A 24,077-nucleotide genomic window follows, 5' to 3' on the forward strand; every position below is an offset into this window, starting at 1 on the left:
CTTGTATAAAATATTATTTTTAAGTGCTTTATCTTCTAGACTAAGAAAAAGAATTGTAATCAACACTATTTCTGTACTTTATTGCTTTATTCATCATCTTCTAGCTATTTGCCAAGATTTAGTGGCTTGGTTCTGCTTTAGTGTAACATATTTCTGTAGGTTGGAGTAGGTTGGAGTTATAAAAATCTGTATTATGACATTTGTGAAATCTTGGATAACTTTCCAGTTAAGCCATGTTGGTGTATCTTACATATGCACCAAGAGGGACTAAGCAGAAGAAATGGAGCAGTTAAAATGCCTGCCTTTTTCCTCAATGAAAACGAAAAAATGAGGTGAAGAAATGTAAATCTAAAATGTAAAATACATCAGCTCGAGTCTGGGCAGAAGGGCTGTGCTGGAAACCTCATCCATTCTGGAGAAAGTTGGGATGCTGCAGCCAACTTCACTGAGGTTGTGGTTTAACCTGCTGTATATAATTTATACATTTTATCTGAAAATGATTTTTCTCCTGATTAAACAAGGCAATTTTTACATTAATGATCTTGCAGGCTTCTATAATTTCCCGGAAGAAAGAAGCCAAGGCAGAAGAGCTTCAGGCTGCCAAGGAGGAGATGTCCAGCCTGGAGAAGCAGGTGGAGCAGAAGAACAGCCAGGCCCACGAGCTGGGAGGCTCTCTAGCCATGACTGAGGATGAGGTAGGGATTTGTAGCTATTTTCAAATGATTAATTTCTCTCACTCACATTGTGCCTGATCCATTGCAAGGCATGCAAGGACTCAGTGTTGGGCTGGATTAACATTCCAGCCAAATAATGGCAATATCATCACATATCATCAGTGATGGTGAACAGCTAACCATAAAGGTCAATGTGATTGTAAATAATGTAAAAAGTCTGTATGCTTACAAAGCATAGTGCCAGTGATTATCAGAGATGCAATTAGTCCTGTGGTATTGATTACCCACAAAAGTTTTTACTTAAAACCCAAATTTCCCAGATCCTCCTGAGGTTCAGCTGTGACTCTGACTTGGCTGGCACAGACAGTGTGGCCCAGGCACAGTGAGGTTTGCAGCTGTACTGCTCCAAGCAGCTTTTTCTGCTTCAGAAATTTGTGAAGAATAAGGGAGCTGCAGTTTGGTACTGGTTTGCCAGCAAAATAAATGGACTTTCCTTCAGCCAGTAATTTTTTCCCAGTTGGGAAGAATCCTGCTAAGGGAACTTACAGGCAGAGTCACTAAACTAAAGAGAATTTTATCTGCATCATTCTCTGAGTTAATATCATTCTCCCATGTATTGTCTTTGCACTGCCTTCATTTAGCACACACTCTTTGCTTGCCTGTTCTTTGTTTTTGTGCTTTTTTTTACATACCACTAAATACAGGGAACGCCCTTTTTCAAAGGAACTCCCTTCCTAATCCCATAGGACGTGGCTGCTCCACAAAATCAGTTACTTTTGAAGGAGTCTGAAAGTGTGCATGAAGAGTTCAGGTGGGAGGAATGGCACAGAGATGTGGAAAATGAAGATGTTGGTTTCTCTTCCCATCACACACTGTCCCTTCCCCTTTGTAACAATAATAGGGAACCACTGCCTTGGATTTCTCTCCACTCCAAGGTTTGCAGCTCCAGTGGGCACATTGCTGGAGTCTTTGACAAGTTTTTAAGCAAGAATTAAAGCAGAAAGCTGACAATTTGTGTTTTGTGACATGTGATGGAAAGAAGTGCTTAATTAATCAACAAGAATGTATTACCAAGACAGCAGCATATGTTTTACATTATCTGCACAGGCACTGTAAGGTAAGAAATAATTGTGCCTATTCTTCAGCAGACAAGAAAGTGATCCATGGAAATTTGAGGAGAACTGGGTAGGAAGGAAACCTCACAACCTTGTGAAAGGCTCAGTAATGAAAAACTCAAGTTAACTGTCTGACACAAGGAAGTGGCTCAAGACAGAAAAAGGACAAGATCTGTTTTGGACATGGCCTGCATTCCTTTTGTTCAAATATGTTCTGCTTTTGATTTTTAAAATATTTTCAAGTCTTCATTTTGCAGAGAGAAGGATAAATGAGCAATTTGGAAAAAAAGACTGGCTTAAACTCAGAAGTGTTTGTCTTTTAATAAGAAGCATTTCCTGGTTTGTAAAATACTTTCTGCAAGGAAATGTGTATTGGCAAGGAAGCCAATCTATAAATCCATGTCCTGTTCATGTTTATTACTTCCTTAGGTGAAGTGCAGTGGCACTCACAGGCACCAGTGCAAAGCAGTAAAAAGGGTGTTTCCTGTGCCTAAAGACTAGGAAAGGATTTGAATTCTTGATGGTTTTTGGTCACTTCTGTTTCAAAGGTCATGTTTTCCTCATCTGGAAGGTGGAGACAGTGATGTTTAATTCTTTGTAAATGTCTGCTGCCAGAATTGCTGCACAGGGCCTTGGTGCTGTAGATTCTGATCTCCTCCAAGTCCATGGCAAAGGCACAGAGGCAGTCCTGCCTCAGAGGGGGGTGAGGAGCCAGGGCTGAGATGAGCCAGGGCTGGCAGGGAAGAGGTGATGAAGCAGAAGTGGCATGAGCAGGTTCTCCCTCCCAGTGAGAGTCTGGGTTCCTCACTCCCAGCCAGCCTCCTGCTGCAGGTTTGTTTCTGGCATGTTCTGCTTCAGGATTTGTGTTTTCTGGTTCAGTGCTCCAGCTTTGAGGCAGAAGCAAAGGAAGTGTTGATTAATGTGGTGGTGAGTCAGTGCTGCAGTTCATGGGGACAGGAGTTTGTCCATTCAGCCTTCACTTCACACTCTGACAGCCAAGAGCTTCCTTACACTTTCCTCTTCCAGTGACACGTTTGACATTTAGTTCCTCCATTTTTAAAAAGGCAGAAAGAGGGGGTTTTAACAAATAACTTTGCTGTCTTAAATTTAAATGGATTTTTTTAAATCCTATCAAAGTGCTACAGTTAAATCAAAGCATTGTTTTTCTCCTATACCCAGCATTTCTCATCTTTGCCTTGTCTCACTTTGCTCTGTCCTATTGCATCCCATGGCACTCTCAGGACTTGGCAATGGAAGAATCAGCACCTTCCTAACTCATGCTCCCAAAACAGCATTTGCATCTCCAGTTGAGGTGGTTTTAGCCCTTCCTTCACCAAAAGGTCAGGCCTGGCTTAGGTTTTTAGGTGCTGGTGTTTTGCTTTCTCCACAATCATAAAAAGCATTCCACTGGCTTTGAGAGGTTGTACACCTCAAACTCAGCAGAAACAGCAGGGAATAACCAAATCATTTACATCAAACACAAAAAAGTAGGAATAAATTGTCTTTGGGGATTATGAAGTCTTTTTAAGTACTTCAATCAAAGTGCAGTGAGCAGGGGCACAGTTGGCAGCTCCTCACTGCAGCTGTCAGATCCTGAAAATTAGGGAATCACATGTTGACACTTGGAATGCTGGATGGTTCAATTACAAGTGATTCTAGGTAAAGCTGGGATATTTTTAGCCCTTTACACAAGCCATTGTACTTTCCAGAGCTCAGCACAGGGCCCCAAGAATGCTGAGTTTCCCAAGGATTCAGAGTTGTCTCAGAGCTGCAGGAGTGGGAATAGTCTGGTTTTGAGAACAGGGCATGGGAGCTCCTCTCACTTTGTTCACAGGTGGGTGAGGTTTGCACATGCATTTTCTTCAGGAGTTTCATCTTTTTTGCATATAAATGCTCATCCATGCCTACTGCTCCTAGGAGAACAAGACAAATGTTTCAATTTGCAAATAGAGAAAGCAGCCTCAGAGCAAAGATATTGCCATTTTCCTCAAGGACTGTTGATCCACCTGAATCTGCCAGGTTTTTGCTGTGGAAGTTCCCTGTCACCTGAACCAAACACATGCAGAGATTCAGGAAATCTCCCAGAGCTGAGCACTCCCTCAGCACCCCCTGCCATGGATAAATCCTGCATCTCACTGACCTGTGAATCTTCCCTGAGCACTGAAAAGGGGTTTTCATGATAAATATTTGGATTTATCCAAAGTATTAGCAATGGCTGCTTTAATACTTCTTGCCTGACCTGAAGCAAGCACTCCTGGAAAATGCTAAGGAAGAGTTTTCCTGGCTGAGCTGTGCCATGTGCAGCCTGTAGGATATTTTCATTTTATTAGACTGAGGTTCTTCTGCTCTTATCTTTTAGAAGCTCATCCTTCTATGTCTGAGTTATTGACTCTGTCCAAAACTGGCTGTACTAGCTTGAATTTAGAGCCTCTTAGGAAAAAAATGTGGAAAACCTGTCGTGTTCAGGAACTTTTCCTAGTTGAATTGTAATACTTTGGACAATCTGTATCCCATTAATTAGTCATTAGTCTAGTTAGAAATTAAAACATCTGTTCCTCACTTTTTAATGAAAATATAGTCAGCTAAGGTTTTCTGCAATTATTGTGCTTATGCAAATAATTTTCTGAAGTAATTTTTTATTTGGAACGTTGTAATGTGTTTCATAAAAACCCACTTTTTTGCAATTAATACTTTATTTTCTGTAATATTTTTTTATGAAGAATATTTTGATTATAATAACAGTCAAATTGCTGCATTAATCCAGAAAATACTGTTTTAAAAGATTTGACTCCAAAGTGAGTGATTTATCTGGGATTTGTTCTTTGGAGAAAACAAGTTTTATCCATTTTCTCCTTTAATGATAATCTTGGAATAAGAAACCTTGTGAAAATTTCTCCTGGGGCAAATGTGGGGTTAAAGGAGATGAGGTGAGGAGCTTGTAGTGAACAGCCAAGGCTGCAGAGGGGAGCTGGTCCCAGTTCTGACCACAGAGGTCACCAGGCTGATGTCCTTTCCTGCAGGGGGATAACCTGCCAGGCTCTGGATGCCCCTGGAGAAGCCACTTCTACATCCTTGACTGGATTTTTATTTAGAATTGTTATGATAATTCCTGCATTAAGTGTGGAGAGACTGAATCTGGTGATACCAGCCTGTTCCAGGTTCTAATAAATGGAGCAGCATAAAGTAGGTGCATTGCTGGCTTCTTCCAATAAAAATGGAGCATGATCCACGAAATCTGCCCAGGGATGCTGCATGCCTGTGTTATATGAGAAATTAAAGTCCTGTTTTCATTCACTGTGTTCCATAATCTACATTCCATGCTTGTTATGTTACAGTCACCCATAAAAACAGGCTAGTGAGAGTGCAGAATCTTTGCTGGCTTTCCCTTGGGTGCTTTTTGTGTCTCCAGGGCTCTGGCTGGGCTGACACGGGCTCCAGGCTGGTTTGCTCCCACTGCTCCCTTGGTGCCAGCACTTGGTTCCCATCCAGTCATTTCATCCCAAAGCTGAAATAACTGCTGGTGTTCAGTTGCTTGAGAAAGAAAAGCTGCTGTACATGGCCTTGACTGGAACATCATGGATGGGCAGATCCATGGGAACCCCAGGAGGAGCCTGGAGCTTGGACACAAGGAGCAGCTGCCTTGGTCTGTGGGAAAATGCTGCTGCTCAGCACTGGATTCCTTTGGTTACTTCACTTGAAAGTGATGTGGCCCAGCAATGTTATTTCTCTGTCAACTATTCCAATTATTGAAAAGACCTTTCACCACAGTAAAATGCAGTGTTTTGTGGCACTGATTTCTCATGTACACATGAGGTGGATAAAGCCTCAGAAGCAATGCTCACACAGATGAAAACATTGCTATTTTATATGTTCTTTTCATTTTTGGAAGCCTGTGGAATGACTCTGAGCTTTTAGGCTGAGGAAGCCAAATTCTGCTGTAAGACCCCTACAAGCTGCTGATTTAAGTAGAGTCAAATGTAAGAGCTCCAGCTCAGAACTTGGCCCTGGATCTAAAGGAGCCTTCAGTCAGTCAGATTTTGAGGAGCTAATCTGTGCTGCCCTTGGAGTAAATCAGGTCCTTTGAACATTTTGCCAAATTATTGATTGATTTTCTACACAAATGATCACTTTCCTAGTGTTGTTTATATCTGCTTTACCTTGTTTGCTGCAATAAAAGCTGTGTGAAATGTTATAGTTTGCTTTAAAAAGCCAGAGGTTGTGCTGACATGAACCTCCTAAAAAGAACAGATTTCAGTTGCCACTGTGAACAAGTTGTAGTTCATTTGGGATGAAATTTGTATTATATAGTCCTAAGTTAATCAACTAATAATAGAACAGTGGTGGAATTGGTTCGTTAATGAACAAGATCCTTTGACTTCCATTGTGAAATACATTATGCTTTGAATATTGAATATGCAAAAACCCTACCTCCCACTCGAGCTATTTTCAAGACCTTAAAAGTGAAGAGAATAATAGTTTGCTTTTCATCCTGGGATGCACTGACAGAAGATCGTTCAGATTTGATAGCTCTGTGTGGCCACATATTAAGTTGAATCCTTTACCTCATTCTTTATTATATTCCACTGGTCAAATGAAATGTCCCAAGGATCAAGACAGATGGCTGTGCTTGCCTTAGATTTTCCTCAGCTGGTTGGAGAGATTGTATTTATACTTTTGTAATCACTTGGAAATCACAGAAAGCTTGGTATTGTCTAACCAATTAAAGAAAAAAAAAGTCTTTTGTATTAACAGAGAGGATGTGATTGAATTTGCTATGAAAAGGAATGAATTTGGTGCTCCTGTATTAAATGTGGCAGTAATGCAGCAGAGAGGGTGACAGGGGCTCAGGTGACCTTGTGTATCCTTGTCCTGGGTAGTAGCAGGATGAAGGATGTTATCCCAAAGCCTCACAGAGGCCAATCTGCATAGAGCACATTGAGTAATTTGTGGGTTTGTTCTTTCACCAAAAACGTTTATAGCTTTTGGCTTTAAAAATAGTTCTGGAGCGTAGCAAGAGAGAGGCAGCTTTGGCCTAGATATTGCACAGGATGGCAGATGAACAGGGTTGATTTCATTGTGGGCAGTCTGCCCAGGACACTTTTTATAGAACATACAGTTACTCTGGGGGTTCTTAGCCTTTGGTCACACTGGGGGTTTGGGTTTTTTCTGTAGAAGGGAGAGGGATAATTTCACAAAAAGAAAAATTAATGTAAAATTTGAAATTTAAGTTATTTTATGTTTGAATTTCAAAGCTGTATCAGTGGGAGTGGGATTAATTTTCCTCCTGGGGCTGCCTGGTCTGTGCTCCCTGCACACACTCAACGCCTCCTCATCCAGGAGCATTCTGAAGCCTGTTCTTACATCATTTACTCTCATCATTTTTATTTGCTTTGCATCTCTGGATCTGAATGCATTTTTTGAGCTGTGACTGGCATTTACCTTGTAGCTCTCATGTAAAATCCAAGAATAAGACCTGACACTGCACAACAGATGGAAAACATTAAAGCACAGAAAAATCTTACCTGTTTGTTCCAGCCCCTGGTGCTTGTGTTACAAATTGATAACACACAGGTCCAGGTGTGAATTAGCTAAGGCTGTTGGGTTTTAAGGATTTTTATTATTTTACTCAATATTTAATAAAAATATAAATTCTCCATTGCTTTAGATTTTGAGTGAAACAGATACTCTCTGTTTCTGTGCAAGGACCCTGCTTTTATTTTCCTGGGTTTAAAAATGTAGCCAGCAATATCATCCAGGTCTGCTGGAGTCAAGGAAAGAGAACAACAAGTTTTAACTACTGAGAACATTTGAAAAAAAAAAAAAAATCTTTTCCCATGTCCTCTTCCCTTCCAATTTTGCTGCTGGCTATTACCATGTTTTGGTCTGCAGGGCTGGGGCTCTGTTACAAGTGCAAATTACTGTTGCATTAAGTTTTCATTATCCATGACTCCCATAACGTTTTGCAAGGAGTATTTACTTTTCCAGCTGTCAAATGGTGGCGAGCAGAAGGGAGTGATCTCAGGCCTGCAAAGGAGTGAGCTGGGACAGAAAGCAGAGGAGCTTTCCTTGATCTCCCTCAGTGAACGAACACAGAGCTGAAAATAAATAGACCCTGGGAATCCTGGATTCCAGCCCTCTGTTCTAACCACACTTTGGACGTGCAGGACAAAGAGGATAATTACATTTTCTGCTGTGGTAAGGCCCTGTTGCTGCTCTCTCCCCCCAGTTCAAGCAGTACGTGAGCAAGCTGCGGAGCAAGAACACGTTTTACAAGAAGAGGAGGCAGGAGGTGGCAGAAATCACGGCCGAGTACGGGATCCTGCAGAGGACAGAGGAGCTCCTGCGGCAGCGCCACGAGGCCACCCTGCAGCAGCTGGTAACCTCAGCCCCTGCTGCCAGCCCTCCCTGCCTGGGAGCAGCCTGAGCATCCCAGGGATACTGCTGCCATTATTCTAATCACCTTGGGTATCACCTTGTGCTGCTCCCCTGCCTTGGGAACAGCCCCAGCATCCCAGGGATACTGCTGGCATTATCCTGATGTGCATCACCCCCAGCTCCTGCTGCTCCCCTGAAGGAGCCTTTGGGGTAGAAAAGGGATTTTTGGCTCTTGACTCTGAGCCTTTGGGGTAGAAAAGGGATTTTTGGCTCTTGACTCTGAGCCTTCGGGGTAGAAAAGGGATTTTTGGCTCTTGACTCTGAGCCTTTGGGGTAGAAAAGGGATTTTTGGCTCTTGACTCTGAGCCTTTGGGGTAGAAAAGGGATTTTTGGCTCTTGACTCTCATCCTTTGGGGTAGAAAAGGGATTTTTGGCTCTTGACTCTGAGCCTTTGGGGTAGAAAAGGGATTTTTGGCTGTTAACTCTGAGCCTTTGGGGTAGAAAAGGGATTTTTGGCTCTTGACTCTGAGCCTTTGAGGTAGAAAAGGGATTTTTGGCTCTTGACTCTGAGCCTTTGGGGTAGAAAAGGGATTTTTGGCTCTTGACTCTGAGCCTTTGGGGTAGAAAAGGGATTTTTGGCTCTTGACTCTGAGCCTTTGAGGTAGAAAAGGGATTTTTGGCTCTTGACTCTGAGGCTGCTGTACTTTGTATCCATCAGGATTGGTATGCAGCTTCTTTTTAGACTGGGGGGCCTGACCCTGCTTTTTAAAGTGGATGGTGAATCTGTACAAATGCTGCTTAGGGCAAGGCTGGATGCTTAAATTACTTTTTGGTATCCACAGATGTAGTCAGGGCTTAGAGAATGACCAGCAGCAAATAGGATCCAAGTTACTGCTGTAAAATATATAGGAATAGTATTTAAAGGAAGAGCAGGCAAGCACCCACAATATTTAGAAGAAAATGTGTTTAAATTTAGAACTGGATGAATCTTCCCTAAGCCAGAACAGCAGCAGAAGGATTTCTGCTCTGGATAACTGTAAGCATCCCAAATGCAGGAACACTCTGTGGTATCTTCTTCCAATCCCTGTATTCTTGTTACCAAAATACTTTACAAAATAACTTGCAATTAAGTAGACAGATTTTACACATTGAACTTCTTCAGAGCTTGACCTCCAGCCCACTTTGCTCTGTGGAAACTCTCTGTTCACTTCACTGAGTGTTGGATGACCAAAAATTGTATTTACAGAGGGTTTTTATTGTCCTGCTGTTCATGCACGAGATAAAATATACTTTTCTGGAAGCTAGATTAATTATAATTAATTTATTAATAAAATAAATTAATAACAGTACTTACCCTTTTCACTTCTTCACAGTATTTGTCTCCAGGAAGGAATTTGCTGTTTCTTGGTTGATGGACTCATATCCAGCATTTGTTGTTTGTGTCTGCAGCAAGCAATCGAGGAGAAGAAAGGAATCTCTGGATACAGCTACACCCAGGAGGAGCTGGAAAGAGTCTCTGCAGTGAAGAGTGAAATGGATGAAGTGAAAGGCCAGACATTAGATAACATGTCTGAAATGGTGATTTTTGTCTTAAGCTATTGCATTTCCTCAATTTGAGTATGTGGTTCTTCAGCATATAAAACCCAATTTAATGGTTTTGTTTGGGTTTATAATTTTCCTTTAATCTGTGTTTATACATATATATATATATAAATATTTCTAACAAATACATCTGCAAAGATAATCTTGACAAAGTTTACTAAAATGTGAATTTCTTTTCTTTAAAATGCTACAAATAAATCCTTCTTTCATCCCCTTCAGAAACTTAAGAGATATCAAATCTTGTCTTTGATTTTTTTTTTTTCGTAATTTCAGAAGTGGTTTCATATTTGTTCTTATTTGACACATTATTTGAAAGAGACAAATGGTTTGAATCTGTAATGGAGATTTTTTTTTCTAAAATGTTGGTAAATCACTGGAGTTAAGCTTATTGAAAAGATACTTAATATGCTTAAAGAGCTAAATAGCTTGTCTTTTTCTTTATAGCCTGATTTTCAATTGCCCTTAGAACTGTCATGTTTTAATTTACCTGCCCACATAGCCATAGAAGCAAGAAAGAACTTGAATTTCTAATTTAAAAATATTATAAGAGAGCAAAAAGCAAAATAGCATCTTTTTAACTCATTAAGGCACTTTTGAAATACAATGGTGTAACTAAAATAGAATTACTCTCAAACAGAAAGGTGGATGCAATTGGAATTTTCAGTCTAAATATATCAAAGTGACTCAGTTTTAGCATTTCCAAGCTTTATTTAACCTGTGCCAGTGTATTTGTTTTCTTAAGGATTTCTTCCTTTCTCTGAGCCCCCTCTGTGCATCCCCTTCATCTCCCCTCCTCCTTCAGCTCTTTGGTGGGCACAAGGGCAGTGCCCTGGGCTGCTGTGGGATGTCCTCAGCTGGGACAATGGGAGCAGAATTTGCCTCATTTGTGGGAATGACTCCACTGCCAGATGAGCTTTTCCCCTTTCTTAATCAGGCCTGAACTTTAATTCTATAATTAAGGTTTTATCACACATTTTTTCTCACCGTATTTTGATTTACTTCCCTTTCTTGTCACATTCCTAATTACATAAATGTACAATTAGGGTTATAGAGTTAATGAATATTATTTTTGTCCCTTTCTCAGGTGAAGAAACTGAATGCCATGGTGGCAGAGAAGAAGGCAAGCCTTGCTCCTGTCATCAAAGAGCTGAGGCAGCTGCGTCAGAACTGCCAGGTTTGTAGAAACACTCCTCTCTTTCTGTGTAAGCCCAGTCCAACCCACAAATAAATCCAATTTTCAGATCTCTGAAGGGCTGTACAAGGACATGATCAACTCTGAGGGAAAGCTGGAAATAGCAGAATGTGTCAACAGCATTTGCAGCAAGCAACCTGCTAAAGGTTGGGATTTGTAAAAGCTGACAGTGCAGGCACAGAATTCAGTCCTTTATAGCAATTTAAAAAATTACTACATCAGGGAAAAATGTGAAAAGTCATAGTTCAAACCCAAAGCAAAGTTAGTTGCAGATTAGTTGCAAAGCTATTTCTGTATTTCAGCACTGGTGATCCCAACCAACACTGTCTTTCTGAGTGGATTGCAGATAACTTCTCATCCAAGTGTTGGCTACATTGATCTAATTCCTGCTTCAGTCTGTGGCACTGACAAATTTGTCCATTTGTTCTCAAAATTTTATAGAGAGCTGGGGAAAAAAAAGGCTTTTGGGTGTACAGCTGCCATAAGTTGGCTCATTACCATGGAATTAAATAAACTAATGCATTTATCTATCAGTGAAATTTCCAGAAAACCTACTTTTAATGGTTCCATTCAAAGTGTCAGCAGATGAAATCCAGCAAAGGGGTTGAAATCTGGCTTTTCCTAGGGAACACTTATAGTGATCCTTTCTTAATGCCTATTTTTATAATTGTTTTTCTTTCTTCTTGCAAACACAGCCTTGTTACCCTGGCAGGGAGGGAGCAGAGGGAATTTCCTTCTCTCTGATCCCCAGGATGTGGGGGGTTGGTGGCTTCCCTGCGTAACCACAGCCATGTGCCAGCAAGGGTCACACTCCAGGAGCTGGGGCTGGTGTGTGAGGAGCCTCAGTGCACATGGCAGCCAAAGGAAGATTTCACTGATGTGCCCTTTTGCCCTTTTCACCAAGGAATTAAGTCAGGAATGTGATGAGAAGAAGATGCAGTACGACAGTTGTGCGGCCGGGCTGGAGACGAACCGCTCGGCGCTGGAGCAGGTGAGCTGGGGCTGGCTCCTGCACGGGCAGTGCTGGGCTGCAGTGCCTCCCTGCCCTCCCTCAGGGTGAGGAAAGTACAAATGCAGCCAGTGTGACCCCCAGGTGATGCCTGGAGCTGCTGTGGGGGGTGGCTGCAGTCACACAGGTCCTGGACCCACAGGGCTTCATGCAGCTCTGAACAGCAAGGACGTGAGTCTGCCAGAAATGCTGCTGCCCTGGACAGTGTCTGTTAGGGAACAGTTTGACCATAAAATAAAGATTAATTGATCAAGACAAATCTTTATATGTAGTTAGCAGTTTCACTGCATTAGCAACAAATTTAGTGGATACTTAATGACTGAAACTGCTCGTGAGGAGACTTCATTAAATGGGACTGCCTTGAATTCCTGCTTTGTCTCACTCCATCACTCCTGTGAATTTTGACTGGGCTTGGTTTCTCAAGGCCTTGCCCTCAGAAGAATATACTGCAAGGTAAACAGGGGGTTTAAAGTGTGGGTGGATATACAGACAGTTCTTTTCCTGCTCTAAAAGTTCCTTCGAACCAGATGGACCTGGTATGAAATGGACCTTCCAAAGGAACTATTTTACAACAGCAATCAAGGCTTTTCTTCTTGGCACACAACTCCCAGTCATTTTCTAGCACGTGGTGACAATCACAGCCACTGACTGAGCTGGACATGAGCTGAACTGTAGAATTGAGTTTCCAGCTGATGGTCTGGAAATCACACAGTGACAAAGGTCTGGAATTGCAAATGCTGTGCAGCCTGGAATGTGTGCAGGAATTCCATTGGATCATGAGGTTTTTTGGGAATGGACCATTTAGAGATGAGAACAACCCAGTATCTCCAGGTTCCTCCATATAATTATTGATTGGTGATTAACATACATGTCTGTAGCTTCTAACATGCACTTTGCAGATGTGTTCCAGGAAATGCTTGTTCACAGCTGTGCCTGGCACTTCAGATGTGCTGAGGAACAGGAGACTTGGCAGCAGTGCTGAAGTGTCTGTTACAAGTCAGGCATTAATAAAAACCTGTTAACAGCCATTTTGCATCTCTGACTGTGACTGAAACTGCAAATCTAAAACCACTCAGTTGTCTTTCACTCTAGAAGAGACTTGAGAGAAACCCAAATGTTATAAACATTTGAGAAATTATCAGGTCAGGATTATTACTATTATTATTATTATTACTAATATTATAAACTCTCATTGTTTATATGGCAACAGAGGGCATCTCCTGGGAGCTTTCAGTCACCATGTGCTTTGGAATCTTGCTCTTTTCCCACAGGAAGTGAAAGGGCTTCTTGAGGAGCGTGCCCAGGAAGAGAGCAACTACCGTTACATTAACTGCATGAAAAGGGTGAGAGCACCAACTGTTCACTGTGAAATGAAATGGCAATTACAATATACACACCCATAGATGTATTTAATGGTGTATTTCTTCACAGAGCCTGGAGGTCCAGCTGCAGCGTGCCAGGGAGGAAATGAAGGCCTACGTGTCCCCAGAGCCGCAGGAGCGGCGCAGGGCGGTTCGGTGAGCGGGCAGGGCTCTCTGCCCTGGGCAGGGCTCTCTGCCCTGGGCAGGATTCTCTCCCCTCAGGGTGACCTGAAAGAGATTCACAAAGTGAGGCTGAAGTCAGGAATTTTCTCATTGGCATTTGGGCCGGAGGAGTTCACCTGATAAATTTAGAAACACTATGATAATCTAAAAATAATCATCTCGGATTCCAGCCTATAGTGCTGTGAACGTACAGCTTCTGTCAGACATACCAGGAGATCTGCCCCTCCCACTGGAGATTCTCAGCCCAGGACAGGCTTTAAACTCTGAGGATGGTTCTGCACCATCCCATGAACCTCCACCCTTACCCTCAGTTTCACTGACTCCACTAAAAAGCCACTTCCTTCATCCCATGACTCTTTTCAGGACCCCTTGCCTTTGACTGGCAGCAAGAGAAACAGGAAATACTATAAATTGAGCTGCTGATTATTTTTGGTGTAGTTTTCTATTTTAAATAGAAATTTTTCCTGCCAAAGATGGAAATGTTTTCTGAGAATGAGATATTTCGGATTCATTATCTGTGCTAAGAAGTCTAAATGTTACCCTGTCATAGAGATTTTTTACACTTAACTAAGTGTAACTTAACTAAATATTTTTGTGAAAGTATCCTGTTGAAAATTTTGTGTATGTTCAATCTTCTAATACAACGTAAAAGCTGAAACAAAATTCAGGCAACAGTCAACAAACTGTTTCAAAATTAAGCATCAGGAAAATCGAAAACTATTATAATTTCCAGTTGGTAAAAGTGTCAAAATACCCAGGGCTTAGTCTTCATAATTAGCATTTCAAAGTTTCAGAATATTGCATGAAATAGAAATTCTGTTTTCCAGAAAAGTAAATCTTAGATCCTTGTTGTCAGTAAAATAATCCAGTTGGTGTCAGTAGTTTTACAAGGTGGTCTTTGCTTTCCCACCACAGTATTTCCCAGTGATGAACACATTTATCAAAACAGTTCTAAAATTCACGTTTGCTCAGTTTTATGGCCATTGATAGGGAAATGTGTCAGACAGTGAGAAACCCCAGGGATTCTCCCAGGAGAATCCATCAGACCTTTCCTGAAGCCCCTTGCACTGGTAGCAGTGGAGCTGCATCTCCTTGGTCCTGAACGGGAGGCAGAGATCACCAGGAAGGGAAGGACCAGAGTAACACCCACCCCAGAGACCTTCTGCAAGGATGTGAGGCGTGGCAGTGTTCAAACACTGTGTAGGAGAGAGTGTAGGAAAGTAAGAGTGAGCAAACACTCAAAACTGCAAACGCTGGGGAGGGACAAGAGAAGGAAGAGGAGAGAGAAGTGATGGAGGCTGAGAGGGCTCTTGCTCCATCTCACAAAATAATGAAAGGCTGTAGGAAATACACATTTATCTAATGAAGGAAAGATGAAACAGCACAATTAAGCAGAAGGCTGAACAGATAAAACCTTGGTGATGAAGTGAATATTCATGAAGATGAGGAGCTGAGGCAGCAGGGTCAGAGAGCAGGGAGTGGGGCTCAGGTTGGTTCACTCCTACTCAAATCCTTGGGAACTGAAGATCCAGGATGTGGGATTCACAGGAGCAGCTGGCAGAGCCCAGTGCTGGGATGGAGCACGAGCCCAGCCATGCAATCCCAGGTATGGGCAGGGAATGTGAGCAGGCTGCTACCCCTCTGTGCTGTCCCCATTTCACTTCCCCACTGTGGAAATTATCCTCCCTCAGGGACCAGCCACAGTCCTGACCTTGCCAAGAGGTCACAGAGCTGTCTCATTTCAGTGAGTTACAGCAAAGTTCAGTTGAGAGATCTTAGCAAAATATAAAATGAGACGATGACATTTTTCTCTAGACATCCCTTTAGAACCTGAATGTATTTTTCAGCAAGGGCTGGAATGTAAACGGAGTAAAAATGAACCATAAATAGAATTGCACTTTCCTAACAACGTATTGAACAAAAAATGTCTTAATTCAGACCCTCTTTATTGAATATAAACTCTCTGTTCCGTGGAGTCACTTGTTAGGAATGTGAAAAGTTAATTTTCTTTTCTAAAAATAAAAAGTTGTAGGGTTTTAACAAAGTTATTAAGTTACATTCTTTCCAGTCATCATTATAAATAGTAAAGAAAAACTTACTAGGAAAGACATAAAATCTTCTGATGATTACTTTGAAAACTCTACTTTTAAAAAAAGAGGGTGTTCTGGAGGCCAAATGTGTGAGAACATGTGCTGTGTGCCAGGGCAAAGAAGCAGCTTCAGCCTCACCTCCAGCTGGGTGAGGATTTCTGGGATCAGTGGGACAGCACAGCACCTGGAGCAGCCTCAGCACAGCTCTGATCTGCTCTGGCTGGGATTGTCCAAGAGCAAGAGATCCCAAAGTGCTCAGCTCCATTCCTGGGGAGGCAGGACCAGCTGGCCCCAGGCCCCAGTGCTCCAGTCAAAGTCCTGCAGTACTTGGGAGAAAGGGAAGGAGTAAGGGAACACAGAGTTTTGGGTCCACCCAGCTGCTCTCACACTCCAGGAAACCTTCAGGCTCTGGCATCATGAAGGGGGGATATTTCTTTCTGGAAATTAGGATTTCTGTACTCAGAGGTCATCTACCCTGAGCACTTTGGAAAGCTCTTTAAGTGAGCTGGGTTATTTGGAATTCCATCAGCTGATTCTCACACCAGAAAAATGTACTAATTACACACAAAATAGAATTGATTTTTTTCCAAGTGGCTCAGTGCAGTTTTTTTTCTATTGTCACATTTCAGAAAAGTTAAGGATAAGTCCCTGTGCTGTCTGTGCACAGTGCTGTTGTGGTTTGCACATTTTACTGCCAGGGGTCTTGTGTCAGCTTTGGGTATGGCAGAGTGATGAGGCCACCTGGTACAGGCAGAGGTGGCCAGCCAGGGCTTTCCATGCTGAAAGTCAGCATTGACATACTCAGCCTGTACCTGGGCCCAAAATGTGAGGGCTGTTTTCTGAGAGAGAAAAATGGGTTATTTAATTACAGTTATTTGAGCACTGCCACTGCACTCACTGGCCTTGTCAGGCTGAAATGTCATTCCCCCTCATCCCTGGGTTCTCCCACTCCTTCCACCCCTGCATTCACAGCAGTTAAGGGCTGTGGGTCTGTAAATTCTGACACCTGTACGAGTGAGGCTGTGGCTCCCCTTGGGATGGCACCAGGATAAATTAATTACAAGAAGGATCAGGATCTCATCTGCATGGCCTCACTGTTGCCCCCAAGCTGGAAGGAGCAGTGATCGTGCCTGCTTCAAAAATGTAAGAGACCTTAGCCAGGATCACTTTTCCCAGCTGCACAGCTGAGACAAGGAGATCTGATCCTTCATATCAAGGATTCATTTTGTCCAGTGACAAAAAGGTTTCTTGGTGTTTCCTCTTCTGTCTCATTTATGAACCTCCCAATACTTCCATCATTTTCCATGTTTGCATCATTGTTTTGTCCTGTTACATAGAACCAAAATATGATAAAATAATTTTATGTTTCCTTTAGAGAACAATATACACGAATAATCCTTGAACAAGAAAACCTTGGGAAGGTAAGAATGAGGCTTTTACCTTCTACAGCCATTGTACAGTTTGTATTTTTGTGGGGCTGTGGTCAGTCTTTTATAAAAAGCATTGTGCAGCCTACAAAGAAAATTCCATCACTGCTGGCATTGGTAATTAATACCCTGGAAAAGGATCCTGCTCCCTCCTCAGGGCTTGATTTCCTGCAGGGCATAGCAGGAGCTGCTGTAAGGGATAGGCAAACAGCTCAATGTGACAGCACATTCCCTGAAAACCATTTGGATAAGACCCTGAAACAGGGGCACAACGAACTGTGCCAGCTCAGATTTTCTGTTGTATATAAAGCAACCTGTTGAAGACAATAAATTCTGAGCCTGTCACCCTTATCACTGCTGCTAAAGGCCAGGGGATCAGTGGTGTCAGACAAAGGCAGTTGTCCAGTTTTAATCTTGTCTGAAGCTCAGATCAGCAGGGACAAGGCTGGGCTTAGCAAGTCACACCAAACAAGTTTTATTACTTTCCTTTTCTTAGTCAGTCTGAGTGATTTTTACAGGTCTGAGCTGCCTCTCTTAATAATCAGGAGGGGGTTTAATTGTAAAACATTGATTTTGTGTTAGAGTATCATGCTATGAATCCATTGCAGGTTGTACCTTGATACTGCAAGAGCTCTGCATGGAAATGATGTCAGATTTTTAGCATAAGTTCTCAAATAGATAAGACTAAAGAGTTAAAAACCATGGAAATAGTTGTCAATCCATACAAAGATCTAAGTCCCAGGTGTTAATGCCTTTAGCACTTGCAGGGAGTGTTATCAGAGTGAACAAAACAATATTTCCATAGCATATAAAAATCTCTGTCATTCCAAGCTGCTTATGTGAGCAACTTTTGTGGTGTAGAGCTGTTGCAGAAATCTGATATTTCTGTATTTTTAACAGAAACTACGAGAGAAACAGAAAGTTGTACGGGAAAGTCACGGGCCGAATATGAAGCAAATGAAAATGTGGCAGGACTTTGAGAAATTAATGGAATGTAAGAGAGAATGTTTTCTGAAACAACAAAATCAAGCAGCCATTGGTCAGATCATTCAGGAAGGAGGTAAAGATAGGCTTGTGTTATGAATTCTTCCTCCTGATGCCCACATGAAGTGGAGGACTCTGGTTAAATACTGTTGCTTTCATCAATGCTACAATTTTTGTACATGGTTTGGTTTTGGTGCATAAACAGAGAGAGCAAAGAACCCCTCTGGAATCTTTGCTCCAGTGTCTCAGTGCCAGTGTGCCATGGTTGGAAGCTGTTGGGAGGGCTGCACTGGGGTGAACCTGCTCTTAAATCCATGTTTTATGAGGCCAGGAATGGCACGAATCTGTAGGGAGATCAAAGGGAACCAAATCCTTCTGCAGGGTCACAGCAAACTCCCGTAATTGCTCTGCCTCTCATTCTCTATCGATAAGGTTACATTTCTGCAAGGCCTGAGAGTCTTGATGCTGTATAATTGTGGCCCTCCTGGCTTGGCCCTGTTGCCCCCATTGTCCTTACCCAGCCAGTGTGGCAGCAGAGCTCTTGGCCCAGCCCCAGCACTCCTGGCCATTCTTTCCTTGCACGGTTGAGCTCAGCTGATTGCCTGGAGAACAATCACTTGGATTCTGAGCTTTTTCCATTATCTTTTCTGTTATTGTTGGTTTTAACAGAAGTTTTTTCCTTGCACATTTACCCCCTTTATATTTTCTGAGAGTGGAAACGCAAAGGGAGCTCAGCTGAAGCTTTCCCCAGGGAGCAGTTTTGAGCTGTTTTGTCTGCACAGTGCAATTCCAAAGGGATTACACACACAGAGAGGGTCATCCCAGGGCTGGAGGTTATCCATGGATGTGGATATGGCCCAGGGGTTCTTGCATCTGGCCTGGAGTGCAGCCCTGAGCTGGGAGCCTCAGGCAGCTGTCCCTGCCCTCAGAGGTGCCCAGGGCTGAGCCTGGGGCACAGGGATGCAGTGAGGGCTGAGAGTGTCCCTGTCACCATTCCAGATGAGCAGCACAGAGATAATTCTGTGGGACCAGAACTCCTGCTCTTCTCCTTTGGCTTACTGGATTCCTAGATAGATTGGTGGGGTTTTTTATAGTTTTTCCTGCCTGAAGTAGAGTGTCTTTTTTCAGGATATAAAAAAAGGAATTTTGCTTTCTTTGATACCTAACTATGAGATATTCTGCTGGTTTCTATATCCAGAGAATATGGTAATTATAGAGTTCCTGGTTTGCCTTTGCATTAAATATATTTGTTAACAGGACTAAAATAAAAGCTGGCAAAACTACATTTTGACTGTATGGTATTCTTATTTTTTACATTTTTTAGGTGAAAGAAGGAAATTTTTGGTGGCTGGGCCACAGGAAAAATGGGTTATTTAATGACATTTATTTGAGAAGCTTCCAAAGGGCTCACAGTGGGTCTCAGATCCACAGATCCCAGGACATCCTCATGCCAGCCCTCCCACGCTGCCAGATAGCTGGAGATAGCTTTCCCAACAGCTGCACACTGACCCCACTCTCCCAGGCCAGGGAGAAGAGCAGGGTGCCCCTGGCACAGGGTGCCAGGAAGGCACAGGTGGAGCTGTGCCACCACCCCCTGCCTCCAGGAGCTGAGTGCTGCAGGACTCCGTGAGGCAGGGAAGGAATCTCTGGCAGGGGGAAGCTCAGGAAAGGCCAGGCTGTGAGGGGTGGGCACAGCCATCTCCAGAGACACCTGGGTGCCCTGTGCCATCATCCCACACAGCACCTGCACAGGGAGCAGAGCTGCAGAAGCCATGGCAGAGCCATTCCTGCACTTCCAGCGGAGGCGTGCGCTGAAGGCTTGACAGCAATAGTAAAATAACACAGACAAGGAGATGTGAGACATGCTGGAAACGTGGGATAATCACCAAAAATGGACATTTAGGTTACTTAGGAACCAGCCTCTGGTTCAGAGTCACCAGACAGGGCAGAGAGAAGGGGGATTTCATAGAGTGGAAGTCAAAACTTTGAACCAGACCTTAGAAATCCTGTTTGACTGGGCCATTTCCACAAAGATGTATGAGAGGGATTAGCCTGCTGCTCAGGAAAAAGCAGTGCCTTGGAAATTCACAGCAGTGATGTGGAGTAAGACTGAGTACAATCATTTTCTGGTTTTCTGTTCAGTTACCCTAAAAATAGTTCATCTTTCTTCCTTATAAAAACAGTTTATTGCTAGTTACTCAAAGATGACGTGATTGTTGTTCTGATCTGATTAGTGCTCTGTCATTTGTGCTGCACCAAGAAAGGGCACACATTATACACAGCAGCAGCAGCAGCAAAATGACTTTCTGAGATGAAGCAAAAAATCATAATAACTGTTATCAAAGGAAAATTGGAAAAAGTCAAACACTATTTTTAGCTTTTTATACAAGTGGACATTCAATAAATGCAGCTTTAATGGATTCTGTTCACTGGCTTTTTCATCTAGTTCAGGATTTGATGGAAGCATTCAAAAATCTTGGAATTTCACAGTTTTATCTTCCTATCTTGCAACAAAAAGCTAACTTCTCAGTTTTTTACTTTGTTATTATTAATAGCCTGGCTGGTTAATAAGATTAAACATTCTAAATGGCAAAATACTTGCATTTCTATTGGGAAGCTCCAAATAAATAAAAAATTTAGATAAATTTGGGGCAGCAGCGCTTACCAAATTTGTCCCAGCTGGAACACCAATCTGAGCAGTCACATGAGCAGCAGCTCACTTTCCAAAGGCTTCTCCTTATCCCTTTCCAGAAGTGGATGAGGAGGCATCCCAGCTATAAAACTGCTGTAATATTCTGCAGCTTTGGGGGATTTAGTGGTGTTGATTTCAGCTGTCCTTGGAGTTACAAGGAAGATCACATGGACCTGAGAGATGAAATAGTTCCAGACATCAGAAACAGGCATGAGACAGCAGCACATCCACTGTTTTGTGGGAGCAGCCATTTACCATCTGGGTATCAGATAATTTGGTTTATGTTAGAGGTACCATCTTACTTCCATGTGAACTATAATAACAAAAATGGATGCTATAAAACTTCCTTTGCTACCCAAATCTAGGACTGCTTATTTTCATCTCTTTACTCTGATGGAGATTACTACTGAGGATATCAAATGCATATAGGTGCCCACAACCATGAGGGTTATTGTGTTTAAATATTTCAGTTTCCAGAGCTTTCTTCACAAGACTTCCCTGCAGTGTGATGCTGCTGTCAGTTACAGAACAGGCTGCAGCAGAGGTGTCAGCAGTGCCTGGAGATGGCCATGGATCCTGAAGTACCCATGGAATCAATATGGGATCTTCCTCAGGAGCTGGAGGCACAGCTCAGAGCTGCACCTTGGATCAGTGCCTGGAGTTGGCCATGGGTCCTGTAGTACCCATGGAATCAATATGGGATCTTGTTCAGGAGCTGGAGCTGCAGCTCAGAGCTTGGATCAGTGCCTGGAGATGGCCATGGATCCTGAAGTACCCATGGAATCAATATGGGATCTTGTTCAGGAGCCTGAGGCACAGCTCAGAGCTGCACCTTGGATCAGTGCCTGGATCCTGTAGTACCCATGGAATCAATATGGGATCTTGTTCAGGAGCTCAGAGCTGCACCTTGGATCAGTGCCCGGTGTCAGGCCCAGGTGCTCACTCCCTGGTGACTGTCCCCAGAGAGCCATGGATGCAGAGCCATGGATCCCCTCTCACAGTGCTTGGCCAGCCTGGAGCAGCTCCCCCAGGACTGGCTGAAGGAGGGGACTGGAGCTCTGTCACCTGCAGTGTCCCCTTGGGGTGAGGCTGTGACACAGCGGGGCGTGGGACACTCCTCCATCACCCTGGCTGGGACAGGGGCAGCTCTGGCTTCTCTCTGGCCCTGTTTGCTCAGAGCCCGGTGTTATCACTCCCGGCAGGAGGTTCCTGCCCAGGTTAACCCTTCAGCTGCCTCGCTGCAGTGCACTGTATGGGACTGACATCCCACGGCCGTGCCAGCCTTCCAGCAAGGAAGTGTTCCACGAATCAACAACTTTATCACAAGGTCCCACCTGTCTGGCAACACCCACGTGGGGAGTTGTTTTCTAACAATCAGAATCTGACCTATTTCCAGCTTGTTTAAAGAGTTCTTTAAATTCTCTCTGAATTTAAAGTGGGCTCTCCAAGCTCCCGAGGCAAGCTGTGTTATTCCAAGGGCAGTGGGTGAAAAGGGCATTTTTCACACTGATTTCCCTGATTCCCGTGGTGGTGTCACCCTGGGTGAGCTGCTCTGGGGACTTGGAGAGGGAGCAAACATGTCCCAAATAATCAGCAGGAACTGGGAGACAAACCTGACTTTCACAAGCCCTGACTTCAGTGGGAGTTTTGCCAAAACAAGGTCTGCTGGATTTAGCTCTGTTCTTCATCCTGACAGAACAAGCAGGAATTAAAGGGCCCATCATCAGATTTATAGCACACTGAAAGTAAAAATAACAGTAATTATCTAAAATAACGCCTTTCAGCCAACACAAATCAATGTTCCATTGGACATGTTCTAATTTATAACAAAAATTAAATGTTTGTGGAAGATTTTCTCAGCACAAACAATTGAAATAACAAGTCTTGAGCAAAGTGGTTTGATTTTTTGTAGACATTTATGAGAGGCTGTTGCACAAATCCAGTGCTGAAATATTGAGTGTTTATCATTTGATTAAAACTGTATTTTTTACTTTGTATTTAAAGGCATTCCTTATATTTATTATTAAAAAGTGTATTTTTGCCCTTTTTTTGCCATTCCATTCTGCATAGGAATGAAAAAACTCCGTTTTTGCTAATTAGGATACACACATCCAGCATTTGTTGAAAGCCAGGAGCTGGAGTTTTTTTCCTGCAAATGGATCTACTTGAGCCAATGTCTATTTTCCTGCTTCAGTTCAGTCTCTTAATACACAATAAGATGTCATTTTAAAGCTTCTAAATTTTATTGCAACTGCTCAAGTTCTAAACCCACTCATTTATACAATAAGCACTTAATTAAGTCTCCTTTTGAAATAGGATAAAGCCCAAACCTGCACTTTTTGCTAACAGCAGGAAAAATGCAGTTGACAGGAATATAGGAAATGGGATCTTACCAGCTATCAAAGAGAAATTCCTTTCTCTCTCCCTACTTATTTTTCCTGGAATGGAATAGAAAATGTGCTTTGCTCTTTGGGAGCAACAACAACAAAACCATAAAGAATTACATCACATACAAATAATGACCAAGTAAGGGAAATAATGAAGGAACCAATCTCCCAATTTCTTTATACATTTTGCAACTGGTTCATACTGAAAAACCCTAAAACCCATTAAGATTCTCTACAATTAAAATTTGGTGGGGTGTTAATGTTTGGGTTTTTGAAACTGGATTATTCTTTTTTAAACAGCAGTTGAAACTCTAAGGTTATAAAGAATTAATAATTCAGCAGTTTACTTGGTTTACACTACCACAGCATTTTCTGGTGAGTAAACCAGGGTTTAGGCATTTCTTTGCAGTTATTATACAAGTTTTAGAGCCATTAGTGAAGAATTACCAAGAGCAAAAAGGGCTGATTAATTACTTTGGAATTCTAAAAATAGAAACATTTAAAATGAAAATCACATTAAAATCGTACATTTTTTAAAATCAACTGCTATTTCAGTGATGCAGTGCCCTAAAGCAGCTTTCTGTGGACTGCAGCATTAAACCCTTGGAGGTTTTATAAAGAATTTATAAAACACTGTCCCCATCTCCTCGTTGTGTGCTTGGAGCCTGCCGTGTTTTTATAGCGCGTTAAAAAGCAAACAGAACTATCTGAAAGTCACCCACAGACAACCTGCTCCACAAACATTTTACACTGGTGTTGCATCTTCTGGCCCAAAGGCTTTCTCTCCTTGGTTTTCCCTTCCCGTGGGCTCAGGGAGCAGCGAGGGAGGCAGTTCATGTTCCTGGGGCAGCGAGGGAAATTGGGCAGTGCCAGGAGCTGGGCAGTGCCAGCATCACCCTGACATTAAATCCTCCAGAAAACATCTCCCAGCAGGCTCCAGCAGCGAGGTGCAGCGTGCCTCACTCACAGTGGGCTCTTGCTCCTTT

General features: G+C 42.7%; 1 protein-coding gene and 2 long non-coding RNA genes across 5 annotated transcripts in view; 1 reads left to right on the forward strand and 2 right to left on the reverse strand.

Moving 5' to 3' along the window:
- Positions 1–19,501, forward strand: part of IFT81 (intraflagellar transport 81) — a 38,600-nt gene extending 19,099 nt beyond the window's left edge. The window contains exons 10-19 of one of the 2 annotated variants that reach the window (XM_064393162.1): positions 549–695; positions 8,016–8,165; positions 9,614–9,742; positions 10,851–10,940; positions 11,863–11,949; positions 13,239–13,310; positions 13,399–13,484; positions 16,977–17,022; positions 17,929–18,088; positions 19,337–19,501. In XM_064393162.1, coding sequence (XP_064249232.1) covers positions 549–695; positions 8,016–8,165; positions 9,614–9,742; positions 10,851–10,940; positions 11,863–11,949; positions 13,239–13,310; positions 13,399–13,484; positions 16,977–17,022; positions 17,929–18,088; positions 19,337–19,389 — 1,020 coding nt within the window. In that variant the 3' untranslated portion in view covers positions 19,390–19,501. Of the gene's footprint in view, positions 1–548; positions 696–8,015; positions 8,166–9,613; positions 9,743–10,850; positions 10,941–11,862; positions 11,950–13,238; positions 13,311–13,398; positions 13,485–16,976; positions 17,023–17,928; positions 19,296–19,336 lie in introns of those variants that run through there. The other variant, XM_064393163.1, reaches the window with a different exon arrangement.
- Positions 549–9,675, reverse strand: LOC135282928 (uncharacterized). Its single transcript, XR_010348900.1, has 2 exons — positions 9,519–9,675; positions 549–3,702 (listed from the first exon to the last, which is right to left on the reverse strand). It is a non-coding gene; the product is annotated as an uncharacterized LOC135282928 (long non-coding RNA).
- Positions 13,248–24,077, reverse strand: part of LOC135282926 (uncharacterized) — a 36,377-nt gene continuing 25,547 nt past the window's right edge. For both annotated transcript variants that reach the window (XR_010348896.1, XR_010348895.1), the window contains 3 exons: positions 22,318–22,443; positions 20,678–20,877; positions 13,248–13,556 (listed from right to left, as the gene is read on the reverse strand). This is a non-coding gene — a long non-coding RNA (uncharacterized LOC135282926). The remainder of the gene's footprint in view (positions 13,557–20,677; positions 20,878–22,317; positions 22,444–24,077) is intronic.

Source organism: Passer domesticus, chromosome 17, assembly GCF_036417665.1.
Source record: "Passer domesticus isolate bPasDom1 chromosome 17, bPasDom1.hap1, whole genome shotgun sequence".
Taxonomy (NCBI): Eukaryota; Metazoa; Chordata; class Aves; order Passeriformes; family Passeridae; genus Passer; species Passer domesticus.